The sequence below is a fragment of the Phoxinus phoxinus genome (assembly GCF_949152265.1).
Source record: "Phoxinus phoxinus genome assembly, chromosome: 15".
In the NCBI taxonomy this organism is placed as follows: Eukaryota; Metazoa; Chordata; class Actinopteri; order Cypriniformes; family Leuciscidae; genus Phoxinus; species Phoxinus phoxinus.
In genome coordinates, this window is record NC_136890.1 from 12,367,939 (window position 1) to 12,392,459 (window position 24,521).

The window sequence follows — 24,521 nt, forward strand, 5'->3', positions numbered from 1 at the left end:
CACATTTCCATATGGGCCATAAAAAATTGATGCACCAAAATATGATACAAAACAAACACGTGCAAACTTTTTTATTTTTATGTATTATTATTATTATACTATATATATATATATATTTAATCCTGACAAGCCTTACATATGAAATAACTGACAATTATTTCATGTTTTCAGGATTAATGAATACACCAAAAAAATAAGTATTTTTTTTATATTAAAGTGGCATTAGCTTGGTTATCACTACTTCAGCTTTTCTTTACATGCCGATGTTTTCACTTGTTTTTTTGTGTCGTTCTTTCTGTCTACTGGCTCCAGACCTTTTTTGCTGCTTCATCCATACAGATACTGATTCTGCCATTGTCTTTTTCGCATCAGCAACATTATGCTGGCATTTCAACATGGCGAAATCATAGACTGTAAAAAAAAAATACACTGAGAGGGCGACCCGAAGTAGAAAACGTACTCGGTTACTAACGTAACCTCGGTTCTCTCTAGGAGAGGGAACGAGTACTGCGTCGAAGAGACGCTTCGGGAAAGATATTCTTTTTCGAGATTGAAGCCAAAAAATTAATCCTTAATTTTGTAAATATGTAAAACGCTTTTCTGTAGCATACAACCTAAGGCGGAGCGAATCACGCGCCCATTGGCTGCTTAGCCAGAAAAGCACAGCCTATGCGAGGCCAGTGACGCCAACCAATGAGGACGCTCCGCGCCCTCTGCGTCACCTCCCGCCGAAACGGGCGTGGTCTAGGCCTATAAATATGAGCATAGCTGTCTCAACTCTGATTTTCGTCACTTGAAGCGACACAGCGTGGGCACGCACGGCCTGAGACGCAGTACTCGTTCCCTATCCTAGAGAGAACCGAGGTTACGTTAGTAACCGAGTACGTTCTCTTACGTAGAGTTCTCTCCTACTGCGTCGAAGAGACGCTTCGGGGACCCTTGTAACACGCCGTGCGTGCTCTTGGACCGACACAGACACCCGAGGGTGCGCGCACCCTGGTATACAAGCGCCTACACCAAGAATGTATAGGGAGAGCGGCCAAATAGCATCATCCCTTTATAATAATGCCTCATAAGGGCATAAAAAACATATATATGAAATATTAGATATATATGTGAGGGGTAATAGCATGCTCATGGGACACATTGTCAGTGAGTGATGCTTAAACATAAGAGTGACCTGGGCCGCAGCGCGGGGCAGGAACACTATATATAGTCTTTCTAGACTGAGAGCAGTTTAGCCTGCAGCGCAGGAACCTCTAGGTTATAGAACCTTATAAATGTAGACGGGGAGGCCCAGCCTGCCGCCATACAGATATCTTGTAGTGAGATTCCGCTATACCAAGCCCACGAAGAGGCCATGCCTCTCGTAGAATGTGCTCTAATGCCCAGGGGGCATTCCAAACCTCTAGATGCGTAGGCTAGCGCAATGGCGTCCACTACCCATCGAGATAGACTCTGTTTCGTCGCAGCTCGCCCTTTAGAGCGCCCACTGAACGAAACAAAGAGCTGCTCCGACTGCCGAAAAACGGCGGAGCGGGACACATAAGCTCTTAATGCCCTAACCGGGCAAAGGGAGCTATTTCCGTCCTCAGATGCCGGCAGAGCCGACAGGGAGATGACCTGAGCCCTGAACGGAGTGTTGAGGGACTTAGGTACGTACCCATGTTTCGGTTTCAGTACGACTACAGAGTCGTTGGGCCCGAACTCCATGCAAGAAGCTTTAACTGAGAGCGCTTGCAAATCCCCAACACGCTTCACTGAAGCGAGAGCCAAAAGAAACACGGTCTTAAGAGACAGGTGCTTCATGTCAACTGAGTGAATAGGCTCGAAAGGGGCCCCTTTCATAGCGTTCAACACTGTAGAAAGGTCCCAAACGGGGACTGAAGGAGGCCTTGGAGGGTTTAACCTCCTGGCTCCTCTAAGGAAACGGACCACTAGGTCGTTTCTGCCCAGTGAATGGCTAAGCGTTGGATTAACGAACGCTGATATGGCTGCCACATAGACTTTGAGCGTGGATGGGGTTCTTCCCTTATCCAATAGCTCCTGCAGGAAGGAGAGGATCTCCGTTTCCCCGCACTGGAGTGGTGACAGACCTTGGTCTGAACACCAACCAGAAAACACCGACCATTTGGACGCGTAGAGCCGTCTAGTAGACGGGGCTCTAGCCTGCTCGATCGTGTCTAACACTCCTCTAGGGAGGTTAGTGGGTACCCATTTATGGCCCACACATGTAGGGACCATAGATCCGGGCGAGGATGCAAAATCGAGCCCATGGCCTGCGAGAGGAGGTCCCTTCTCACTGGGATCGGCCACGGGGCAGTACTCTTCAGCTGCATCAAAACTGGGAACCAAGGTTGATTCGTCCAGTATGGTGCGACAAGAAGCACTGAGCATCCGCTTTTCCTGATTCACTCCAGCACTTGAGGCAGGAGTGAGACAGGGGGAAAAGCATAGAGCGGACGGCGAGGCCAGACTCTGGCCAGCGCGTTCACGCTCTTTGAAAAGAATTCCGGGCAGTGAGCGTTTTCCTGGTTTGCAAACAGGTCTATTTCCGCTCTGCCGAACCTTTCCCACAACAGACTCACTGTCTGTGTGTGTAGAGACCACTCTCCCGTCGGGACGTTGTCCCGTGAGAGTCTGTCTGGTCCTACGTTCAGGTGACCTGGCACATGCATTGCTCTCAGCGAGCGCAGGTTGTGCTGGGCCCACACCAGTATGCGTTCCGTCAACCTGAAGAGGTTTCTGGATCTCACGCCACCCTGGCGGTTTATATAGGCCACTACCGACGTGTTGTCCGAACGGACCAGGACGTGGTGTCCCTTTATCTGAGGACGAAAACGCCTCAGCGCTAAGTCCACTGCCATCATTTCTAGGCAGTTTATGTGCGGTAGTTCGACTCGTTCCGCCCACTGGCCAAAGAACGGTCTGCCTTCGAGCAGTGCTCCCCAGCCTGAGGTGGACGCGTCCGTGGACACCACCTTCAGGCTCGAGGAAGTCCCCAGGCTTACACCTGAGCGGTACCAGTCTGACGCTCTCCATGGTGTCAGGGCTGAAATGCATTCCTGATCGACCTTGAGGCGATAACGACCGTAAACCCATGCTCGGCGCGGTACGCGCGCTCTCAGCCAGAACTGCAGTGGACGAATGCGCAGCAGGCCCAACTGCAGAGCTGCCGAGGCTGAGGCCATGAGGCCCAGCATTTTTTTAAATTTCTTGAGCGGCATTACATGACCGCTGCGGAAGGATTTCGCCATCAGCAGGGTGTTTTGCCTGCGCCGTGACGACAGCCGCGCTGTCATAGACAGCGAGTTCAGTTCCAGTCCCAAAAAGGAGATCCCTTGACTGGGAAACAGTGAACTTTTCTCCCAATTGACTCTCAGACCTAAGTGCTCGAGGTGATCGAGTATTAGGGTCTTGTGGCGAATGAGTTCTGAAGGCGATTGAGCTAGAATCAGCCAATCGTCCAAATAATTCAGAATTCGGATGCCTCGGAGTCTCAGGGGTGCCAGCGCCGCGTCCATGCACACTGTAAATGTACGAGGTGCTAGGGACAGGCCGAATGGCAGGACTGTGTACTGATATGCCCGGCCCTCGAAGGCGAATCTCAAAAATCGCCTGTGACGTGACGCAATTTGTATGTGAAAATACGCGTCTTTCAGATCTATTGCCATAAACCAGTCTCCTCGGCGAATCTGCGCGAGGATTTTTCTGGTCGTGAGCATTCTGAACTTTCGCTTTGTTAGCGCTTTGTTCAGATGCCTCAGATCTAAAATGGGTCTGAGACCCCCGTCTTTCTTTGGCACCAGGAAATATCTGCTGTACAGACCCCCTTCGCTCTGAGCTTGAGATAAAGGCTCTATGGCCCCTTTGCTCAATAGCTTCGCTATTTCGGCTCGAAGTAGATGTGCTACTTCTGCTTTTACCGTGGTTTCGACTCTCGCCGTGTAACGGGGAGGGCGTCGATAAAACTGTAGCGAATAGCCTCTTTTTATAGTCTCTAGCACCCATTCTGAGACCCCGGGAAGTCTTTCCCATGCATCTGCACGCGTGACTAGGGGTTGAATGTAATCTGGGCCCTGGTCGCGAAATGGCGGCGACACGAGAGCAACCGTGTGCTGTAACATGGACGCCGTGGCGTCTGAGGCGGGGGGCATGTTTAACACAGTATGCATCCCGCGCGCGCTCTGCTCCCTGAGTTGAGAGAGAGCGCGCGGGACGAGTCCCGTAGGGCTCGTTATATTTGTGAATAAATGTGGGCGCGAGGTGGCGGGCACATTTATAACACCGGGAATACTGTGTTTGTGAACTGACTGATCGTTCGTTGGTTTCGTTTTTACAGAAACCGCGGAGCGTGCAGTGTGTAGTGGTTGTGGGCACTGGACAGTGGGCACGCTCACTACATGTAAAGCACAATCGGCATGAGCCGATTTTATGTGTGCAAACCCTGTGTTGTACGGGGCTGTGCTTGTGTGAATGAATGGGCACTGGGTGGGCATTGCATTTACACACATTACACCATCGGCCGTGGCCGGAACACCAGAAATTAAACTCTTTTTTAGATTTATCTGGGTCGCCGTGAAAACGGCGTTTGTGTGCAGGCAAACGGGCTTTACGGCCGGTTTGTTGGCTGCTAAATACACTGGTACAAACACGGAACTTAGGGCTGTACAAGCGGGAATCTTGGGTGGAAGTCCGGCCGCAGCGGGACTCGAACACCGTCTTTTTCCTAGCAAGGCTAGGATGGCGCCGAGGCCACGGGCTTGAGTGTGATCTTAGGCCGAGGACCTCGTGGCGGCGGGCGGCGTCCGGCGGAGCGAGACCGTGGTCTCTCTCGGGCCTGTTGCTGCTGGGTTGGCGCGGCTGGCGCGGGGCGCTGCTGAGTTCGAACAGACGGCTGTTTAGGGCGGCCTGTTGCGGAACTGGAGCGCTTCGGTAGGAAATGTTTCATTGCCTGCGATGTTTTCTGCACCTCAGCGAATTGGTCCGCAAAGTCTTTGACGGACGATCCGAAGAGGCCAGTCGCTGAAACGGGTGCGTCGAGGAACGCAGAGCGCTCCGACTCCGCCATTTCAGATAGCATCAACCACAAATGTCTCTCAGAAACAGTTGCTGAGGCCATAATCCTACCAATGGCGTGTGCGGCGGACTTAGTAGCACGAAGAGCGAGGTCTGTGGCGCTACGCAAGTCCGGCACGTTGATCGCGCCCGGGCCTTCCTCGTCTAGCTTGCGGAGGAGGTTAGCCTGGTGGATTTGAAGCACCGCCATGGTGTGCAGCGCCGATGCAGCTTGTCCGGCGGCGGAATATACGCGGCCGTTCAAAGCTGACGACGTGCGGCAGGCTTTGGATGGTAGGACTCCCTTAGCCCGTCGTCCAGCAGAGGGCGGGCAAAAGTGAGTCGCTACGGCCTCCTCGACCGGAGGGAGAGCATGGTAGCCTCTGTCTCGAGCACCGTCCACAACGGAGAATGCTGGCGAGGCAGAAGTACGCACTCTGGCTGAAAAAGGCGCCTTCCATGATTTCGCCACCTCTTCATGAAGCTCAGGAAGAAACGGGGCGTGCCTGGAGGGGGGCGAAGCGCGGTCTCCTGAAAGGAAGCATCCATCCAGCCGGTTGAAGGCAGGCTCTTCGGGCGTCGACCAATCGAGGCCGAGGCTCGACACGGCCTGCGTGAGCAGACGCATTAGCTCTGCTTCGATGCTTTTCTTCCCTCCTCGACGTTCCGGGACAGCGGGGGAGGGGAGATCCACGGAGCTCGCCCATCCCTCGCTTTCCGAAGCGAGAAGCGAACAGCAGTCGTCATCCCCCTCAGATGCGGCTAGCTGGTCGTCGTCCATGACAGACAAGGCGGCGGGCTGCGGCCTTTGTCCGTCGGAGAGCGACTCCAACGAAGCGGAGAGAGGAGCTAGCGGCGGCGGCGAGCTCCTCGAGGAGGGGGGTTCCGGGACCCGCTGAGCGCGGCGCTTTTTACGGCGCGGCGCTACAGGGGGTGGAAGAGCAGCTTCCGTGAAAGACGCCAGGCGAGTCCGCAGAGTCGCGATTGGCATCATGTCACAGTGATGGCAGCCGCCATCACCGAGAGCGATAGCTGCATGTTCCTCGCCCACGCAGGAAACACACAGCACGTGGTGGTCCCCGTCGATGAGCGTGGCTCGGCAGGAGCCGCAGGAATCACGAGGCATCTTTAAAAAGACACTCGTTGCTCTTTTGTGAGAAAAAATGTGTGACGCGGCGGCGAACACACACACAAAACACACACAAAGATATGGAAAGGATATTCCACGCCGGAGAAGCGCAGCAGGGAACGGCGGCTGAAGGCGGCGAAGACCAGCGGCTTCAGGTAAGGGCTCGTCCTGCTGAGGTGCTTGTATCAGACGGCTATGGTGGCTCGAATCCGGTCCTACGATGCGTGTAGCTTCGTGAAGAATAGAAAATCAGAGTGGAGACAGCTATGCTCATATTTATAGGCCTAGACCACGCCCGTTTCGGCGGGAGGTGACGCAGAGGGCGCGGAGCGTCCTCATTGGTTGGCGTCACTGGCCTCGCAGGCTGTGCTTTTCTGGCTAAGCAGCCAATGGGCGCGTGATTCGCTCCGCCTTAGGTTGTATGCTACAGAAAAGCGTTTTACATATTTACAAAATTAAGGATTAATTTTTTGGCTTCAATCTCGAAAAAGAATATCTTTCCCGAAGCGTCTCTTAGGAGAGTAGGAGAGAACTCTACGTAAGAGAACTATTGTGAGCACGAACTACAAAAAAGATTTCTTAGACAGTTTTTCCCCCCAGTACAAATATATAAATAATATAAGTCCCCCTGTAGTCAATAATTGTATCAATTAAAACTTATCTTTGATCACCAAAATTACATGTTTAAAAAAAAAATATTGTAAAAAGATTTCATGCCTTAAAATAGCTTGAATGTAACTCTACACCCTTGCCCATTTAGTATGCGCAGTTCTATGAATATGTAAATTAGCCCCGCCTCCACTCACTCACACCAGCTCAGAGATCCACTTGTTGACGATCACACGTTGATGTGATTGGTTACTAGGTAGTATATGACGTCGGAAACACTAGTGATTTCAAACCAGTTTGGTTCACTGCAGTTTTAAGGAGAAAAATACTCCGCAATGGTGCTGACTTATGAATTTGCACATGGCTCGTCTTATTTAAGTATGATAAAAACACCACATATAAACAACATTAAAAGCTTGATTTTCACCACTTTAAATCAAGATACATTTACTTGAGAAGCAAAATTGCTTAAGATATTAAGTCTTGTTTTCAGAAGAAAAAAATCATCTATTAAAAATAGAACTCAATTCAAAGGGAAACCGAGATTATTTTTCTTACCTCACTGACATATTTAGTGTTTTAAGCATAAACTCAATTAAGCTTTTTATTTTATTTAAGACTTTATAACTTATTCAAGACTATATAACTTATTTAGTCTCTGTCTGTTTTAATGTGTAAATCATTTCAAATAAACACACCAAACCACTTGACTCACCTTCAAACAAAATGTTTATTTTGCAGGGAACGGCATCACTATGTTATGTAAAATGACAATTGTTTATAAAATGCATAACATACAACACATGGTATATTTACAAATGAATCTGTCCTAAGTGTAAGAAAAGAAATTACAAAAGCTCTTTAACAGTCGTAAAGGCTTTAAAGACACACTGTTCCTGCTCAGTCATCAGAATCATCATCCTCCTCCAAGCGTCTTGTGTTCTCAGCGTTGGCTCTCAGGACGGCTCCAGGACTGGGGTACGGTCTCTGCTGGAACAGGGGTCCCGCCGCTGTGGTGTCCGCTCCGGTCTTTGCCTCATTGCGTTTGGGGAGACCGGTGGACCATAAGCCCCTAAAAGCGACAGCGCAGTATTTTGATCAGGAACATGTTCTTTATTACAGAAACAACCTATTTTTAGATCTCACATTTGAGTGCATTGTATTGCGGTCTGTTGTATACTAAACATTTCAGTAAATTTAGTAGGTATCCAATGTAGGACTCTATGATTTATGTGATGCAGAAAACATGGACAGAATTACGTTCATAAGAATGGAATTTACTGTATAACGCGGAATTAAGGAATTTGGATGAATATTCAAAAGTAGGAATGTACACTTGTTCAAATTGCTGTAGAGTTCATTTTAAACTAGCTGGTCATTACCTTGGAGCATCCGAATAGGCGCTGGGATCCATGGGATCCATTTCCTCCTGCTGCTGTTTCCGCCCTCCTCCTAGTCCTCCTAAAAAGTTTGCATTTATTCAAGCTTACTGTAGCAATCCTCTTAATTATGAATTAAATATCTATTTAGGCAGATTATGCATAAATTACCTCTCTTTGATTTGTTATACGGTGCACTGTCGTCTCTCCGCATCCTTCTATCACGGTCCCGGTCTCTGTCCCGGTCTCGATCTCTATCCCTATCTCGGTCTCTATCTCTGTCCCGTCCGTCCTCCCGGTCTCTGTCCCGCTCTCGCTCCCTTTCTCGCTCTCGTTCCCTTTCTCTCTCTGCCTTCTCATAGTGGATGTCCACTTTGTCATGCCCAATATCACCTGGGAAGTAAAACACAAACATTTTCAGCATATGTCTCGATAACAACACAAAATCCTTGTGTACTTATGCATGTCCATCCCTGCATCCCAATGTTCATGTTATCCATCCTAAATATTAAGTGAGATTAGAATAAGTGCGTCTAAAAGTATAGTATGTTGAAAAGAGTATGTCAACTCCGTGCACACTCTAAAGGCTATTGTTGCCCACCACAACCCTTTGCGCTTTGGAGAAGGATTCGGTTCAGAACTACAAACACGAGCAAAAAGTGTTAAAAAACTACAAAACATGTGGGATATATGATGGATTTTAACTTTGACGAGATGATTGACAGACCAGTTTCAGTGTCAGGATGCGACAGAGTGCAACCGTTAGACGCAATTTATGACAAGATAGTATGTCCCAAAGCTTGTCTACCCTTTTGCTTTTTTCTTCACAAAAAGAGTACATACTTTTAGGGTGTAGTATAAGTAGGCGAATTGGGACGCAGCAATGTGTCTTACCTTTCTGTTTCTTAACCCCCTTGGTAATGACAGCAGAAGGGTCATTAGGAGACAGCCAGCACACTAAATCTGTTTCCACATTCCAGTAGTACGGAAGACCGCTAAGGACAAGAAAAGTGGACGATAATTATGTATATGCAATGACTAAAAAAAAAATTAAATCTGGAATTTTGGACATGTATCATGGTATTACCATGCTATTCTTGTAGGTAACTTCAAGAATCATGAATATGGTAATTGTTCAGTGACAAAGTAACATGATATTTCCATCTCAGGCAATTTTTGTGTCATAGTAACGTCGTTGTATTCTTGTACGGTTACATTAAAAATGAATATCTTGAATTCTTACCGCTGACCAGAGAAAAACAAAAGCTTATGAACTTACCAAGAGGGGTCAAAAACTTTGTACCAATTCGTTGGCAAATTTTCAATCCTTGTAGCCTCATAATCAACGTTGTTATCATCATAGTCTTCAGCGATGATCTCCTCTTCGGCCTCTGATGATGATGATGATGATGAGACAATAAATGAGAGCATGAACTCATCATGGTATGATTTATAAATTACCCAGTAAGATAAATATGCATGATGTATCTTACCTTGGTCAGACTGCTTCACGATCCCTCTTTTAGCGAGGCGTGCAAGTAAAGCTGGAGGCAGAGGCATCTAAAGACAGAACAAATCATTTCAGTGATCAGTGTTGACGAGCCACGAGTAACTGTTAACGTTAAACTGCCACTATCTGAATCTGGGCTGACACAGAGGCTGATTTTGTAGTCAAATAATGGACAGACCATTACACATGCAATTTAAATAAGAAATGCATGATAGTGAGTGCATAATTTACCTTTAAGGATGTCCAAAATTCTAGTTATGTAGTAAACGTTTCATTGAAAGGAGCCAAACAAGCGACGCGGACGCGGAACAATGACGTAGCAAAAACGTAACGTGACGTCATCTAAAGGAACTGAATTAAACGATTATCTGAAGAAAAAAAACAACGTGTATTTGAACATCTGAATACTTTTTAAAATAATACGGTGTTTAAAGCAGTTTTAAATATTAATGTAAATGTAATACTTAATTGGTGTTTTTTTCCCAACGCTAGACGGCGACAAAACGCTCTGGATTTAATTTGTATGGCGCTAAAATGCAAAAAAGTTTTTGGAGGATGCTTTTTATGTTAGTCAGATGAAAAACTGACATTTCATACATAGGCCACAGTTAATGTTTATTTTTCTCAGTAATAAATGCGCTGCTAATGCTTACCAAGAAAACAATAACAATTTTGAAAAAAAATTGTTGGAACTAATATACACTAACCATGTTGTGCGTTTCTCTACTGTATTTGGTGTCTTACAATTGCTATTGCATGTCTCAAATAAAATAAATTTGTACAAAGTATCAGATCTTCCCATTATGTAGGTTTCCAGCACAGTCCCCTTAGTAAATAATAAACTGAATTTTCTGCGAAGCAAAATTATGTGTTCCTGGAATCTAAAGCTAAATCAAACACAAATGATTTTTTTCCAAAGGATAAAATGAAGGACTAGGAAACATGGTGATTTTATATTTACAAAATATTATATAAAAAAGAAACTTTCTCTTGAGGACTATGCATGGATAAATGCAAATGAATGTAACTGTTTCATGCATGGTGCATAAATGTAATAAAAGTCTACGCATTTATAAAAGTGATTTTAAATACATGAGGAAATAACAGAAACATGACGTACATACTACATGTACACTAGACCCAAAGAGGAAAAAGAGAATGGTTTCATACAAAAGAGGAAGCTTTATTAACAAACAACAAAACGGAAACAAGTGAACAACTGCCATATGTTGATAAGCGAGTGTTTAATGGCTGATATTCATCTCACTGTCCTCATCATCCTCTGTGGAAAAAGAGGAGAAGCAGACCGGCTCGCACTCTAAAGTGCGCAGGTTCACAAGACAGGCTGTCTGTGTGCTGCTGAACTCTGGGATTGCTAACAGGAGAACATCTTGTCCTTCAGGTCCTGAGAAAGACAAAAATGACCATACAAAAAGATATCGATAAAGCATGGCACTGTTACATAATGTTGTTTTTAATATTATAAAATAGTCTTTATTCACCTGTGACTCGTTTACATTGGTAGCTTGGTGCATTTCCGCAGAAGTACACATGGGGGCATTCTTCCAATATAAAGGGATCTTTCTTATAGAACGGGTAACAACCTAAAGGGTCAACAGAACAGAGTAATCTAGCATTAATGGTGCAGTATACAAAATATATTTAACGGAATATAACGAAAATCAATACACGCACGCACGCAATCATGAATCTTAATCTTCAGTGATGCATGAATGTGAAACTTAAATTTGATCATTTGAGGTACACAGATATTATGCTAAAAAATAACCCAGAATATCCCTTTAAAAAATCAACAATCAGACCCAAAAAAAATGCAAATATATAAAAAAAACAAAGAAAAGACTGTGTCCAGACCCAGCGTGTCCGGGGCGGTGGGAGCCAGGTGACGGAGTCTCAGTGTGCTTTCTAATATCTCCAGATGATCGTCCACACTGCTGTACTTCACAATATCACTGACATTCTGTCCTGCGGTGCCCAAGAACCTGAGACCACAAAACATTCACTGTCATGAACACTTCCCACTAACACAGGATAAAAATAAAGGCAGTTACTCACTGGACGCCATCTACGACGGCTTGGAATGGGTTGCTGACCAGCTGCAGTGTGGGGAACGGCACAGACAGAGGGAACATGCAGCGGTGCAGGGGCTGCTGGGGGAGAGTGTAGTTTGTTGGGTCATACTGTCCAGGCATGACATCCACAGGTACAGAGGCCTGCAGAGGACAAATCACACATTACTGACACTTGGAAAAGAACTTAAAAAAGCCCTTTCAATACCAATTTAACAGTATGAAAGACTTAAAAGAAATTGAATAAATGGATAACAGCCAGTCTAATCCCACCATGTGATCAGAAAACGACTAAGAGCTACGGGACCTTGTCCTATAAACTTGATATATAGAATAAATGGGGGAGAATATATGTCGGCTTGTCCAAAATCATTTTGGTCCTTCACAAACACTTGCAGACACTCACCACTAACTGAACTAGAAGCTCATCCAGCAGTCTGATAGCCTCCACACTCCCAGCCTGAGTCTTCTTAGTCAGATACTTTGCCTTCAAATGGAAAACAGTTTGATTGAAAAGACTTAATCACTAAATGGAATTGAATTCAACTAGCACCGCTCGGACCGTAAGTCCCATTTGCACACCTTAGTTGAGGAGTCTTTGTCCTGAGTGCTTTGACTCAACAGGTTTCCAGCTAATATGACTCTCGAGATGGACGCTGCCCCGCTCTGCTCCCCCTGGTCTCCAAGCTGACCGGTTACCATATCAACCAAAAGCTGCAATCCCATCATGCTGTCTGCTTTGCTGCCGTTCAATCCCAGGCCAGAGGCAAGGAGAACAAACCTAAAAACCAAACACTTAAATAGTAGGAATGCACAATATATCCGATATCCGAGATGTTTTATTTATTTACAGTATATAGAGCTAGTATGATGTATCGATGTATTTTATAAACGATCTAGGATGAGGCAATACAGTTTATATCGATATACAGTAGTTTGACATTTCGAGCGCATCTGAAAAATAGTGGACACGGAATGAGCTGCAGCAGTGAAAGTGCACAATTCAATTTCTCCTAAACATGAGACATGCTTTCTATTAAGGGCTTCAAAAATAACATGCAAGATATACATGTTATAACCCCAACATATACTTAATGCATATAGTTTAATATGGCTTGTTGCTCTTGTTATACAAAAAGATACACTTCAGAATCGATCATCCGTTTATTCGTCTACACCATACGTTACACCACTTCGTTCGTGCTCAAACAACAACAACCGCACTTCCGGGAACTTCATAATATGAGTCCCCTTTTTCTTTCGGTAAACAGTCATGTGAAATCTTAAATAATATTCAGCACAGAGGTATAATATGCACAAACACATTTTTAAATGTCTTAAACTGAACAGCTCTGACAGAAACGTGCCGTTTAATGCATTTGAGATGCGTTTTTCCTCCGTGCATAACTTACATCTCACAGGTATATTCTAACATGTAATGGTGCAATTCTTCTTATTTTTTTTTTTACTTCATAATTTGGGATCAAATTGTCATAACTGGACCTTCCTGTGAGACATCAGACTTCTCTCTGGTGAAGTAAGCAGGACTTCTCCAATCATTTAATCCGTTTAAAGCTCCGCCCCTGCAAGCTCACGTTCATCTCCCTCCACTATTGAGTGCAACGCCCACACCTCAACATCCAATCAACAATTGATGGATAAAAGGAAGTCCTCGTCCTACACGTTTTCTTTTTTCGATAATCCGTTACAGTTAGGAAGAAAAGATCTTTTGATACTTCCATTTCATAGTGACTTCAATACTCATCATTTATCAGTTAAAGGTAGGCTAGGAAAATTCAGAGAGGCTAGCAATAGCAAGCTAGCTTTGAAAGCATGAGATTCCACCCTCCCTTCAGAGCGCCTACAAAGCCACAACTTCTCCAAACGCACACTGCGCTACAGTAGAGTCTCAAAACACATAACATTACAATAATAATGAATGTAAACAATTTACAGAGCTCTAGTTGTACCACCTGACTGCGGCAGATTCATTTCAGCATTGATAGTGTTAGTGTTGACATAGAAACGCGTTAATCCGAGTAGAACGTCCTGGTTTGCCATCTCTTAATTACGATAGTTATGGTATGAACGCAGGAAAAGCTTGTTGTTTTGGTTCAGGAGGAACAGTTAATGTGGCTGCTGTTTGTTTGTGTCCCTCAGTGTCTTTCACTTCAACTATGCATAACCTCATGCAACATGCTGCTGATTCAGACCGTATGCAATGATTCGACTGACATTTTTTCGGTCCGGAGACTTCCACAGAAGATATATGTACATGTTTTTAATATTTAAACCACTTCTATTATTGATTGCTATCAAGATGTGAAGAGAGTTTCAACCACTATAACAAAAGTGTTTATGAAACGCATTGCCTACCCTACACTTTAATAGTCATAATAACATTTATCGTAAGTAATTATTAGTTTATCATATTTACACCAGTTTATCTAAAAACCAAATCTCCTGCTCTTCAGTCAGTCAGGTCAGGTTGTGTGTTTCTGTACCTGTCTGAGCTGGAAGGCTGTCTGGGTGTCTGTGGAGGAAGATCAGCCATGCAGAAGTCTTCAACTGTGAATTTCCCATCATTCTTCTCTGCACCCATGATTGCAATTACACTCCCTGGAAATACCATTTCATTATAAAGCAGGAAAATTGAGAAGCATGAGAAGTTTGAGACAGGTAAGTTTATCTTTCTATATGTATCCCACCTGTTACAAACTTGGGTGTGTCAATGTTGCCCTCCAGTTTAATCCTCTGAAGTTCATCCTCCAAAATAAGCTCATCTGATTGGCTGATGTATTTGGAACGAGGCGGCTGGGGCAACAGATTGTGCTGAAGAGAGAAAAGACATGTTAAAGGGATAGTTCACCCAAAAATGAAAATTAGCCCATGATTTACTCAACGTGAAGTAATCCTTAGGTGTATATGACATGCTTCTTTCAGACGAATACAATCGGAGTTATATAAAAAAATGTCCTGGCTCTTCCAAGCTTTATAATGCCAGTGAATGGGTATATTTTTTTGGAAGCCCATCAAAGTGCATCCATCCATGATAAAAGTGCTCCACACAGCTCTAGGGATTAATAAAGGCCTTCTGAAGTGAAGCGATGCGTTTGTGTAAGAAAAATATTCATATTTAAAACTATCGACTAAAATAACTAGCTTCTGGCAGACGGCCGTACGCAACGATTTACGGCAAAAGATTAACACTTGACGCACAACGTAATGACAAACGCGGTTGCCCAGCCCTGTTTGTTTGAACCGCGAGAGGCAGTGTTACTCTTTTTAGTGAGTAGAGTGTGTATTCATCTGACAGAAGAAAGTCATATACACCTAGGATGGCTTCAGGGTGAGAAGCTAATTTTCATTTTTGGGTGGACGATTCCTTTAAAAAGGGACAAAATGATTGTATCATCCAAGTTTAACCTCCTCGCTGATCTCCTTCAGGATGGAGGGCTGCAGCTCCATGTGTTTGAATATGGTGCCCACTATTATACACTGTTCACCCATCTGCAGGTCACACAGCTTCCTGATGGGCACGACACAACCTGCCACACACACATTCACTCATGTTCAGAAGCGCTTCAGGGGAAACACGAGCCTGTCAGTGAGTTCACGGATGTTTCTCACCCCACTTCTGCGTGGCTCTGTCGTTGAGGATGTTTCTCATCTGCATGAGTCTGGTGGCGTAGATGTGCGCGTACTGGCGGCTGAAGCTGCGCTCGCCGAGGCGGAACCGCTCCGAGCAGCCGCTGTATGAGGGCTGGTCACGGTCAAACACGGGCTCCGAGGAGCCTGGAGGAGACATCAACGTCTCCTTTGGCACGATCACGTCTGAGAACATGACTGGAGAAAGGTTTTGGACGCTAAATTAACAACTGAGCAGTTTTATGTGAATAAAATATAAATGCATTATAAAACATTGTATTAAAATCGATATAGAGTTGTCAAACAAGCTTATTGCTGTATGCTAACAGCACCGTAGCTTCACTTTACCTTATTCCTTGCTGTGTTGGTTTTCTACAGTATATTGTAAATCTAGTTTGATTCGATGATAAAGTAAATAAAAAACCAACAAAATCAGATCGATCTCCAGTGTTGATTTTTGGTATCTCCCGCTAAATACGTGACCTCTGACCCCTATGAAAATATGACGCGATTTCCGCTAAAATACGCTTTCATAATAAAAGCCACCGGAAATAAAAAAAAGAATCTGCGTTTATGTCAACATGACTGTTGCGTTTTTTAGACGTATTATTTACATTTTAAATATAACATTTCATATTTCAGGATTACTTTACTTTTTTATTTATTACTTTTTAATGAATGCCCACCACAAATACTATATATAAAAAAAAAAAGTTATTGCCAGCATTTGTGAGGAAAAAAAGACAGTATGACCAATAACATTACTTATTGAAATTTATTAGGTACATTTTCCTAAGGTACATTTTTATGCGTTTAATATGTATCCCACAAAATGTGACGTTTCAAAGCTGAACTTCAAATTTGCAGATATACATTTCACACAATCACTTCAATGAAAAGAAGTGCAACTAAAAACAGTCTACAAGCGGTTTGCTAGGAGACTACTGCCAATATTAAATGTTCAGTTATTTAATCATTCATGCATTGAATGTTACACACATTGGTACAACATCACAAGACACGATTACTTCGCATTACAGTTTTTCTACAGAGCACAGCACAAGTTCTGTGAAGTGTACAAATGTAGCAAGATTATAAGAACAATAATAAATGTGGAAGATTCAAACAGAAAAGAAAACATGAGCGATCTACTTCTTCCTTCCTCCTCTCTCCTTAAGGGCCAGATGGATGACAGCGCCATTGTTCATGTTGTAATAGGCCAGAGAGTTGGAATCTTTGATGAAAATACCCTGGAGAATCAAACACAATATGAGATCTCGGTTTTCAAAGTAAATACTTTTATATTTTATATTACCATTCACCATTTATATAATAAATAAATGTTAAGATTCAAATTAAAATGAAATATTTTACCTCATACTGCAGCTTCTGCTTTCCAGCCGGCATACCAGTCGCTTCATGGATCTTAACCTTGATGACAGACACCTGAGACACATAATGCCAATAAATTAGCTCAGATTTTCATGTTTTGCACAAAATATGTATTAGAATTATATAGGTGAGTGGTTAAAAATGTGTACAAATGGAGTTGGTACATATAGACACCAGATAGGCAAAGTCTTTACCTGGTCTGTGAGAGGCAGGTTGAAGTTCAGCACTTGGCCACTCAGCTTCCATTCGGTCTTGTCCTGCATGTTGGGCACTTGCACCTTGACTGCAACAGGTCCCTAAAAGAGAGCAAAGATCACATTAAAAAGATTAACAAATGACCGATGTAATAGTTATAAAATATTCATTGTTCCTACTGAGTGCACTCAGAGCATGTTGCAGCAGTGTTGTACCTTGGTCCTGCGCAGGAACTCCTCTTCTGGAATCAGGTTGTCCTCGGTCTTCATTTTCTTGCTGGAAGGCTCGTCCTCGTGAGGAGGAGGAGGATGAGCAGGAGGCATGGGGGCGGACACAGAGCTGGGAGGTTGAGGCACAGGGGGAGCGGGTACAAACCCTGAAAAACAAAAACGGTTTATTCACTACAACAAAATTATTATTAATATACTTGAAGGTACACTATGTAACTTTTTTTGTCCAAAAGTAATTTGAATAATGAGTCAATATATCAATCCTTCTTCCAAAATGAGTTTCCAATCCTGCCAAAATAGGTATCCTGATTCACTATGGTAACTTAAGCCTATTATGAGGGTTTATATTTTAGACCTGACAGGATGGTTTTTGCAGGAAATTGCGTACAGTAGCCCGTGTGTGTCTCATATCCATAAATGGAGAAAAGTTGCTCCGGCTGTTTTGAAGTGTATGGTGCGGGAATGGCAGAGGTTAGTTGTCACAACGAGTGAGAAAGGTTGACATGGAGCAGCTAAATCTCCAACCTTCAGGGAATCTGTTGTGAAGGGTCATTTCATTATGCTTGTTGTAGCTTTGTGCTTATGTTTATTTCATTTTTTTATTAATGGGTAAAGCTAAAGTAGCTTCTTCAGCGAGTCAGCTTGAGATATTTTCCATCTGGGTTATATCTCTTAAGCCTAGTAGTGAATGTTTTATGAGCAGTATAGGATTACATTATTCATCCGCACGCACAGTCACACAGAGCCGAAGCACAACCAAAACAATGTTCTTCCCCAAAATGCATGCATTTAGAGGGCAAAAGTTGCATAGTGTACTTTTAATATAATTTAATTATTATTATTAAATGATTATTTTCCAAGTTGTTATTATTATTTCTATAATTTAATTATTAAAATGATTTACATATTACACTAAAACATAACACGTAAAAACACTTAATAAAAGTATTATTATTGACGTGAATTTCTTTAAATTACATTTTAGAACAATGTACCAAGCAGCTACATAATAGTTCAGTAATTTCAAAGACTCACCAGCAGGGACCACCATAGGTGGAGGTCTGGGTGCCATAATATGGGGTCCAGAGGGTGGCATGGGCACCACATTGATGCGTGGGGCGTGGAGCATGGGTGGCATGGGAGCCAGAACTTGTCCAGGGCCCAGACGCACCACAGGGGACACTGGAGGTCTGGGTAAGACAGGCACAGCAGGAAGCAAAGTGGTCCGCACTTGGGGCGCCATCTGGAATATACAAGAGCCTTTGGTTAGGACTAGCACTTTTATTTTTGTGTTTGACAATCACAGTGATCTTGCGAAACTCTTGAATGCAGAAACAGATTGAGACTCACGTTAGGTCTGGGCATGGTGTTGAGTGGTGGGTTGGGTTTGGGCATGCTGGAGGCCATTGATGACATGGGCTGAGGCATCTCATTGGGCTTGCTAGGGCCGATCTTCTCCTTGGTGTCGTCCTCCTGCACCAGACCTTTAGCTTTGTGGATGGCTTCGATCTGCTCCTGCAGGGTGATGTTAGCCTGAGCCGCCTGCTGGGTACGAGCCATACTGCCTGAGTGACCGTCCCATGTGACCTGCGGAAAAAGTGGAAGTGGTGTTAGATGAACACTACTACCTTCTGGTATTCTCATGATTCTCTGCAGTCAAAACGGAGAGAAGACAATAATCATGACTTTTTTTATGAAATGAAATTAATGTACTGTTTCAGTAATATTTGTTTTTTTATATTTTGTATTTTGAGGGGATTTCTTGGTAGTAGACAATATTCACCTCTAAATTACACATTTTATTTCTGAACAAAATACAAATATTAGAAAAAGAATATATTTATTACAAGTGTGAATATTTTGAAAGACTATTTAGTAGGGGTGGGAATCTTTTGGTACCTCACGATTTGATTAGAATTGATTCTTGAGGTCACGATTCGATTTAAAAACAATTCTCGATTTTGAATAAGATTTCAATTTGATTTTGATACATGCATTTTGATTGTAGTTTACTGTTTTGTGTTACTTTTCTTATTTGACTGTGGTAGACAGTTTAATAGGTCTAAGAAAAAATCCTACTGAATTAAATGTGACCCATGAAATTTATTTATTTTTTCTTCCCATTTTAGTCAACCCTAAAATTATTTAAAAAAAATATGAGGCTGCTGTCCCTTTAAGAATGAATGCACGGATAGTTACACATTCGCATTGAGTACTAGTTCGCGGCTTATTGTGAATAACGTCAATAACTTTCACTATCTTTAAGTAGTACTGCGAAGTTAAAGTTTAGAAAATCGATATAGCAAATCAGTAGAAGAATTGCGATTCATATGATTCGATTTTTTCCCACACCTCCACTATTTAGTCCTTTCTAAAGCCCAAAGTATACTTAGAGCGTCCGCATGACAATTTCCAGTGCACAGCACATACAACAGCGCATGCGTAAGGTGAATGTTGAGAAAGAAAAATCCACTAGGTGTTAATACGTAGTTGTATTGTGCAGTCTTTCTTACCTTCTCCTCAGGCTTCTGTATCTCCTCCTCTCCGATCTTCTTACCGATGGCCGTTTCTTCCACACCAAAGATATCGGTACGTCTCTCGGCCAGCTGCTTCAGGCTGCTCTCGATGTCCAGGCCGGGAGCGTACACCTCCTCCTCGATCCGACGCTCTCGGATGTTGCGGTCACGCTCCTCCAGCCAGCGGGGATCCAGCAGGCCGATGCGCATGTGCTCCTGCATCTTACTGGCTGGGATCTTCTCACCCGTGATGGGGGAGATGAGGTACTCGTCAGAGGAGACCATGGGAAGCAGAGACTTAGAGGCTGAAGAGTAGATAAGATGGAAAGTGAGTGGATGCAAAGAAATGCGTGCCATTTTAGAACGATAAAGTGTGTTTTATAAATGCGCTTACCCTTGGGGTCGTAGTCTTTGCGAATGATAACCTGGTCTGGGGTGGGGGGCAGAGGTGGTGGCATGGGGTTATCAGGGGGTAGAGGAGCTTTCATGCCATCATCCTCTTCATCAGAGCCCTATTGAGAGGAATAACAGATGCTAGTCAGTCAGAGTAATAGTTAACCCACTTCTACAAACTCATCATCTATGGCATTATGTGAACATAACCCTGGTTGTCTCACCTCGTCCATGTCCTGCAGCTGTGTGTCCTGGTCCAGCTGAGCTGCGTGTCTGTCCTCCCTGCCTCCTCTTTCATCCTCTTCATCTTCACTCTCTACCTCCATCTCCACCTCCTCGCTTTCTCCAAATTTCTCATAGCGCTCCTGGATCAGGATACGAGCGCCCAGCTCCTCAGGAGTAGTGGGAGGAGGGAAATTACCTGTAAAAAAGTATTAATAATGATGATGACAATAAAAAAAATATATATATAACATGAATATAATAATAATCATTAATAACAAATATTATGAACAATCAATGTAATATAAATCAATATTTTAATAATTTTTTTTACAGTATTTCTTTATGGTATAGTTACTATAGCAAATTTATATGAATATTAATTAATACCTATATACATTTTGTAAATAAAAAATTAAATAAACTATTAACACTTTGACGAGTTCTCATTTATGAATTACAAGTTTTTACGGATTTCCGTGTTATCACAGTTATACGATAGGGGCGCTATTATGGATCTCCTAAACAAGAACAGTATCTCCAGATCAAAACACAAGGCAAAGACGAAGCAGAAACGAGCGATCAAATTTGTAAGCAGATGCATATGAAACATAATGCGATCAACAATAAACAGCATATATAATCGAAACGGCCTAATGTTACTGAATGAAATGTTGACCCAGGACGACATTAAAGACTGTGGGACATTATAGGACAGTAGGCGGTGGTGATAGACTCCATCTATGTTTTAATCAGCATTCTGAATTCGATCTGGATGTAGTCTTTGACAAAAACGCGATTTTTTATTTATTTATTTATGAAACAACCACATTCAAGTGTTGATAAAGAATGCATGAGGCTAGAATAAAACAAATTTTTTAGAGGCAGAAGCTCTGTTCTTTCTTTTAATATATTGCATGTTCAGATATTCATACTATAAAATATTATGGTGGCCATGAAAACTTTGTGAAAATGTCCAAAAACGCTGGTGGTGGCTGACAAATGGCTAATTGAACCACATCTGAGATTGAAGAAATGTCTTGCCATTAACAAAATCAAGAGTATTCTTCTGATACAATAGTATGTTTGCGCAAACAAAAATACTATATTTCTAAAACCATGCTAATTGCTGTCAACTAAACATGCTTACCTTGCTCATTTGGTTGGAAGTCCACCGTCTCCACGACCACAAAGTCATGCCAGTCAATCTGAGCATAAGCCACCCTCTCCTTCTCTCGCTCCTCCTCTTCCTTCTTCCTCTCTCGTTCCTGGAATTTGGCCCACTCCACGCGATATCTGACCTAAAATATTGGGGAAAGATGTGATATTACAGGTCAGTCTGATCTGTCCTTCCCTTTTGAGATCTTACGAGTTTCAAAGCTCAGATTGATCCAACTTTGATACATTTATTTTGCAACTTCAGTTCTACACTCTGATTCACCATGAATTCCCTAATGTGGTTTTAAATCAATGGCATCTACTAAGTTATCCATTTTCCACCAGAATGGTTCGCATTCTGGAGCCAGAGCCTGTTCTCGGCCAGTCGAACTGGAGCCTGTCGTGAACCGTGCACCTGTTTCCACTTGAGGACTTGAGGAACAAGCGTGACGTAACGCTGCTACATGTTTACCTGACTATAACCAGTCTAAAAATTGAATGGTGCATTTCAGATCAGAAAGTATTTAGGGCCGGAGTTGAACTAAACCACATTTTCTGCAGTGGAAACCCACAGAACAGTTTGAGAACAGACACAAGACGGGAACCCACACCATAACCATGTGACATGGAATGGCTGTAATAATTACCTGGTCCAAGACCTCACGAGAATTCTCTGCTTCCTTCTTCAGTTTCAGCAAAAGACCTTTTGGAGGGATTAAAACCTGCAAGAAACCAATAAATTAAGTGAATTTAAATGTCACACTTGAATAACTTTATGATTCCTCAAAAAACTCCGCTTTTATTAGCCGCCTCAATCTGATTAGTCCTGAATATCGCTGCCATACCTTTGTGTACTGTTCCACCAGTTTTGTAAAGTAGTTGAACAAGCTGTGCTGTGGTCGCAGGAAGTCAAACTGGTAGTTCCTCTGCTCCTTCTGCATCAGCTGCGTGAGAAACTGACGGCCATTTCGGGCGACGAACTGTGCGGTCAGCTTCACCACATCCAGGTCAAAGGCTGAGATGGAGGGAGGGTCGGCAATGAACTCAAACTCAGGTGGAGGCTCCTTGGGCACCACCGTCTCATGGATCACCTGCGCTTGAACCTAAAGGACCACAAACGCATAAGCTCTTCATAAAACATCCAGCAATGAAAGACTTTCAAATCAGACTGCTTAGATTAGGACTTGACTGGTTTTATTTCCATTACTAGTATGTGTTGTATAAAGTCAGACAGGATCCTGACCTTCTGAGGAAGCTGCTGTGATGCTTGCTGTTGCATGACTTTAGGCACCGCTGCAGACGGTTCCTGAGCTTTGCCCTCCTTGAACTCGTTGACCTTGTGGCGGTAGTAAGCATGGTAAGGGTCGTTGGGGTTGAGGAAGTTGAATTTTGGGTTGTTGATCTCATTCTGTCGAATCCTGGCCTCGAACTCAGGTCCATTCCTTCGAAAAAATAAAAAGTGAACTTAATTATTGATTTAACAAATGTACAATATTGAAACTTGATATGATATTATGATGTTATATGACTTGTAATGATATGATTTCTTCAAACCTGGCCACGAAGCTGGCAGTCTTGTCAACAATGTTCCGGACTTCAGGAGGCGGATAGATGATTCCAACAATGGGCTTTGTGGCTGGAGTTTCTTCTTTCTGCTCTTCGGGCTGTTATTAAAACATTACACAGCTTAACTGATCTGAGCCTTCATTAACACTTTGGTTGCAAAGACTGCCTCACAAGCCAAATATTTTTGGCTATCTGCATATGCATTAACTTAATCTACCCAATTAATTTATTAGTCAATTTATTTAGACAGTACTATATGTAAACAGTTTAAAAATTGTTGCACTGAATTTATGACGAATTATGTAATTTTAATTACTTAATGCAATATTAGCCAAACTTTACAAAAGGAACATATAGAATTATGAAAGTTCTGACTTGACTCAAGCAGTGGTAACATAGTAAGGCAAGTCGATTCATTCCCCTGGCCAACTTAAACTTTCACTGCATCCAAAATCGCATACTTCCCTACTATATAGTAGGTGAAAAACAGTATGTGACAAAAAAACTATGTCTGAATTCACAGTACCCAGGTGACCTACTACGACAGGCGTGAACCTGAAGTGTACATTCGATGGACAGTTTACTATCCTATGAGGCCACAGGAGAGGATTTGTGAATGGCACACTTCAGGATCTCGCCGATCTCGTCGGAATTCAGACATACTTCTTGTCACATACTGTTTTTCCATGATAGAGACAGTATGGAATCAGAAATACATACATTCATATATATATTTTATACATTAAACATAAACATATAATACTAAATTCATAGTTGTCCTTTTTTTAGCGGTCGTGAATTACTTATTCAAAATAAGTAACTACCTAACGTACTCAAGGGAGTAACGTATGCTATTTCGGAAGCAGCCATAATGTATAAAACATGCAATATTATGGTCGAATAACATATTTGTATGTTTATGAAGACAAATGTGTTAGTAAGTGAATATAAAGCAGGTGGATCTACTCTGTACTGTCTCTAAAATAAATAAATCATTGGTTCATACCTTGTTATTTAACGTTAGCTCCGGCTGCATGATCTGCACAGGCCCAGGCGGCATGACTGCGACACTACAGACTCTTCTCTGGACGAATCAAGTACGCTGAGGAACATAAACAGTTATTGTCAGTCTAATGGTGATTTGTTTGACAAAATCAACGTAAAACGCTTAAAATTACTTAAGTACTATAATTTCTATGTACACTTTCATACAACTTCACTAACCTCTGGTTGCGCCAAACGCCACACAACAGAAGAACGATAAATGAACGACTACTTCCGGTAGCAAGGCCAATGGTGTTTGTGGGAAATGTAGTTCAAGTGAAATGATTCCGCCTACATGCGTCCATGGAAACCTGGTGTGTGTGTGTGTGTGTGTATGTAGAGCTAATGCACATGTTCTTGCTACAAAATTAAAACTATTAAA

At 43.0% G+C, this 24,521-nt stretch overlaps 3 protein-coding genes across 3 annotated transcripts; all 3 read right to left on the minus strand.

The window, feature by feature from the left end:
• Positions 1–7,507: 7,507 nt before the first annotated feature.
• pqbp1 (polyglutamine binding protein 1) lies at positions 7,508–10,054 on the minus strand. The gene is made up of 7 exons (XM_079637955.1): positions 9,917–10,054; positions 9,669–9,735; positions 9,455–9,566; positions 9,070–9,170; positions 8,347–8,568; positions 8,179–8,257; positions 7,508–7,868 (listed from the first exon to the last, which is right to left on the minus strand). The coding sequence occupies exons 2-7, from the start codon at positions 9,733–9,735 to the stop codon at positions 7,697–7,699; spliced, it is 753 nt and encodes a 250-aa protein (XP_079494081.1). The 5' UTR covers positions 9,917–10,054; the 3' UTR covers positions 7,508–7,696.
• Positions 10,055–10,582: 528 nt separating this feature from the next.
• pold2 (polymerase (DNA directed), delta 2, regulatory subunit) lies at positions 10,583–15,932 on the minus strand. Its single transcript, XM_079638103.1, has 11 exons — positions 15,772–15,932; positions 15,406–15,621; positions 15,202–15,323; positions 14,484–14,607; positions 14,280–14,394; positions 12,358–12,556; positions 12,182–12,262; positions 11,762–11,919; positions 11,561–11,688; positions 11,188–11,289; positions 10,583–11,090 (listed from the first exon to the last, which is right to left on the minus strand). Exons 2-11 carry the CDS (start codon positions 15,617–15,619, stop codon positions 10,930–10,932), a joined length of 1,404 nt encoding a protein of 467 aa, XP_079494229.1. The 5' UTR covers positions 15,620–15,621; positions 15,772–15,932; the 3' UTR covers positions 10,583–10,929.
• Positions 15,933–16,180: 248 nt separating this feature from the next.
• sf3a1 (splicing factor 3a, subunit 1) lies at positions 16,181–24,466 on the minus strand. The gene is made up of 16 exons (XM_079637551.1): positions 24,320–24,466; positions 24,102–24,197; positions 23,084–23,193; positions 22,773–22,971; positions 22,375–22,632; positions 22,177–22,251; positions 21,522–21,672; positions 20,374–20,570; positions 20,151–20,268; positions 19,754–20,061; positions 18,591–18,827; positions 18,276–18,483; positions 17,226–17,386; positions 17,010–17,111; positions 16,798–16,869; positions 16,181–16,673 (listed from the first exon to the last, which is right to left on the minus strand). The coding sequence occupies exons 2-16, from the start codon at positions 24,153–24,155 to the stop codon at positions 16,572–16,574; spliced, it is 2,352 nt and encodes a 783-aa protein (XP_079493677.1). The 5' UTR covers positions 24,156–24,197; positions 24,320–24,466; the 3' UTR covers positions 16,181–16,571.
• Between the last annotated feature and the right edge of the window lie 55 nt (positions 24,467–24,521).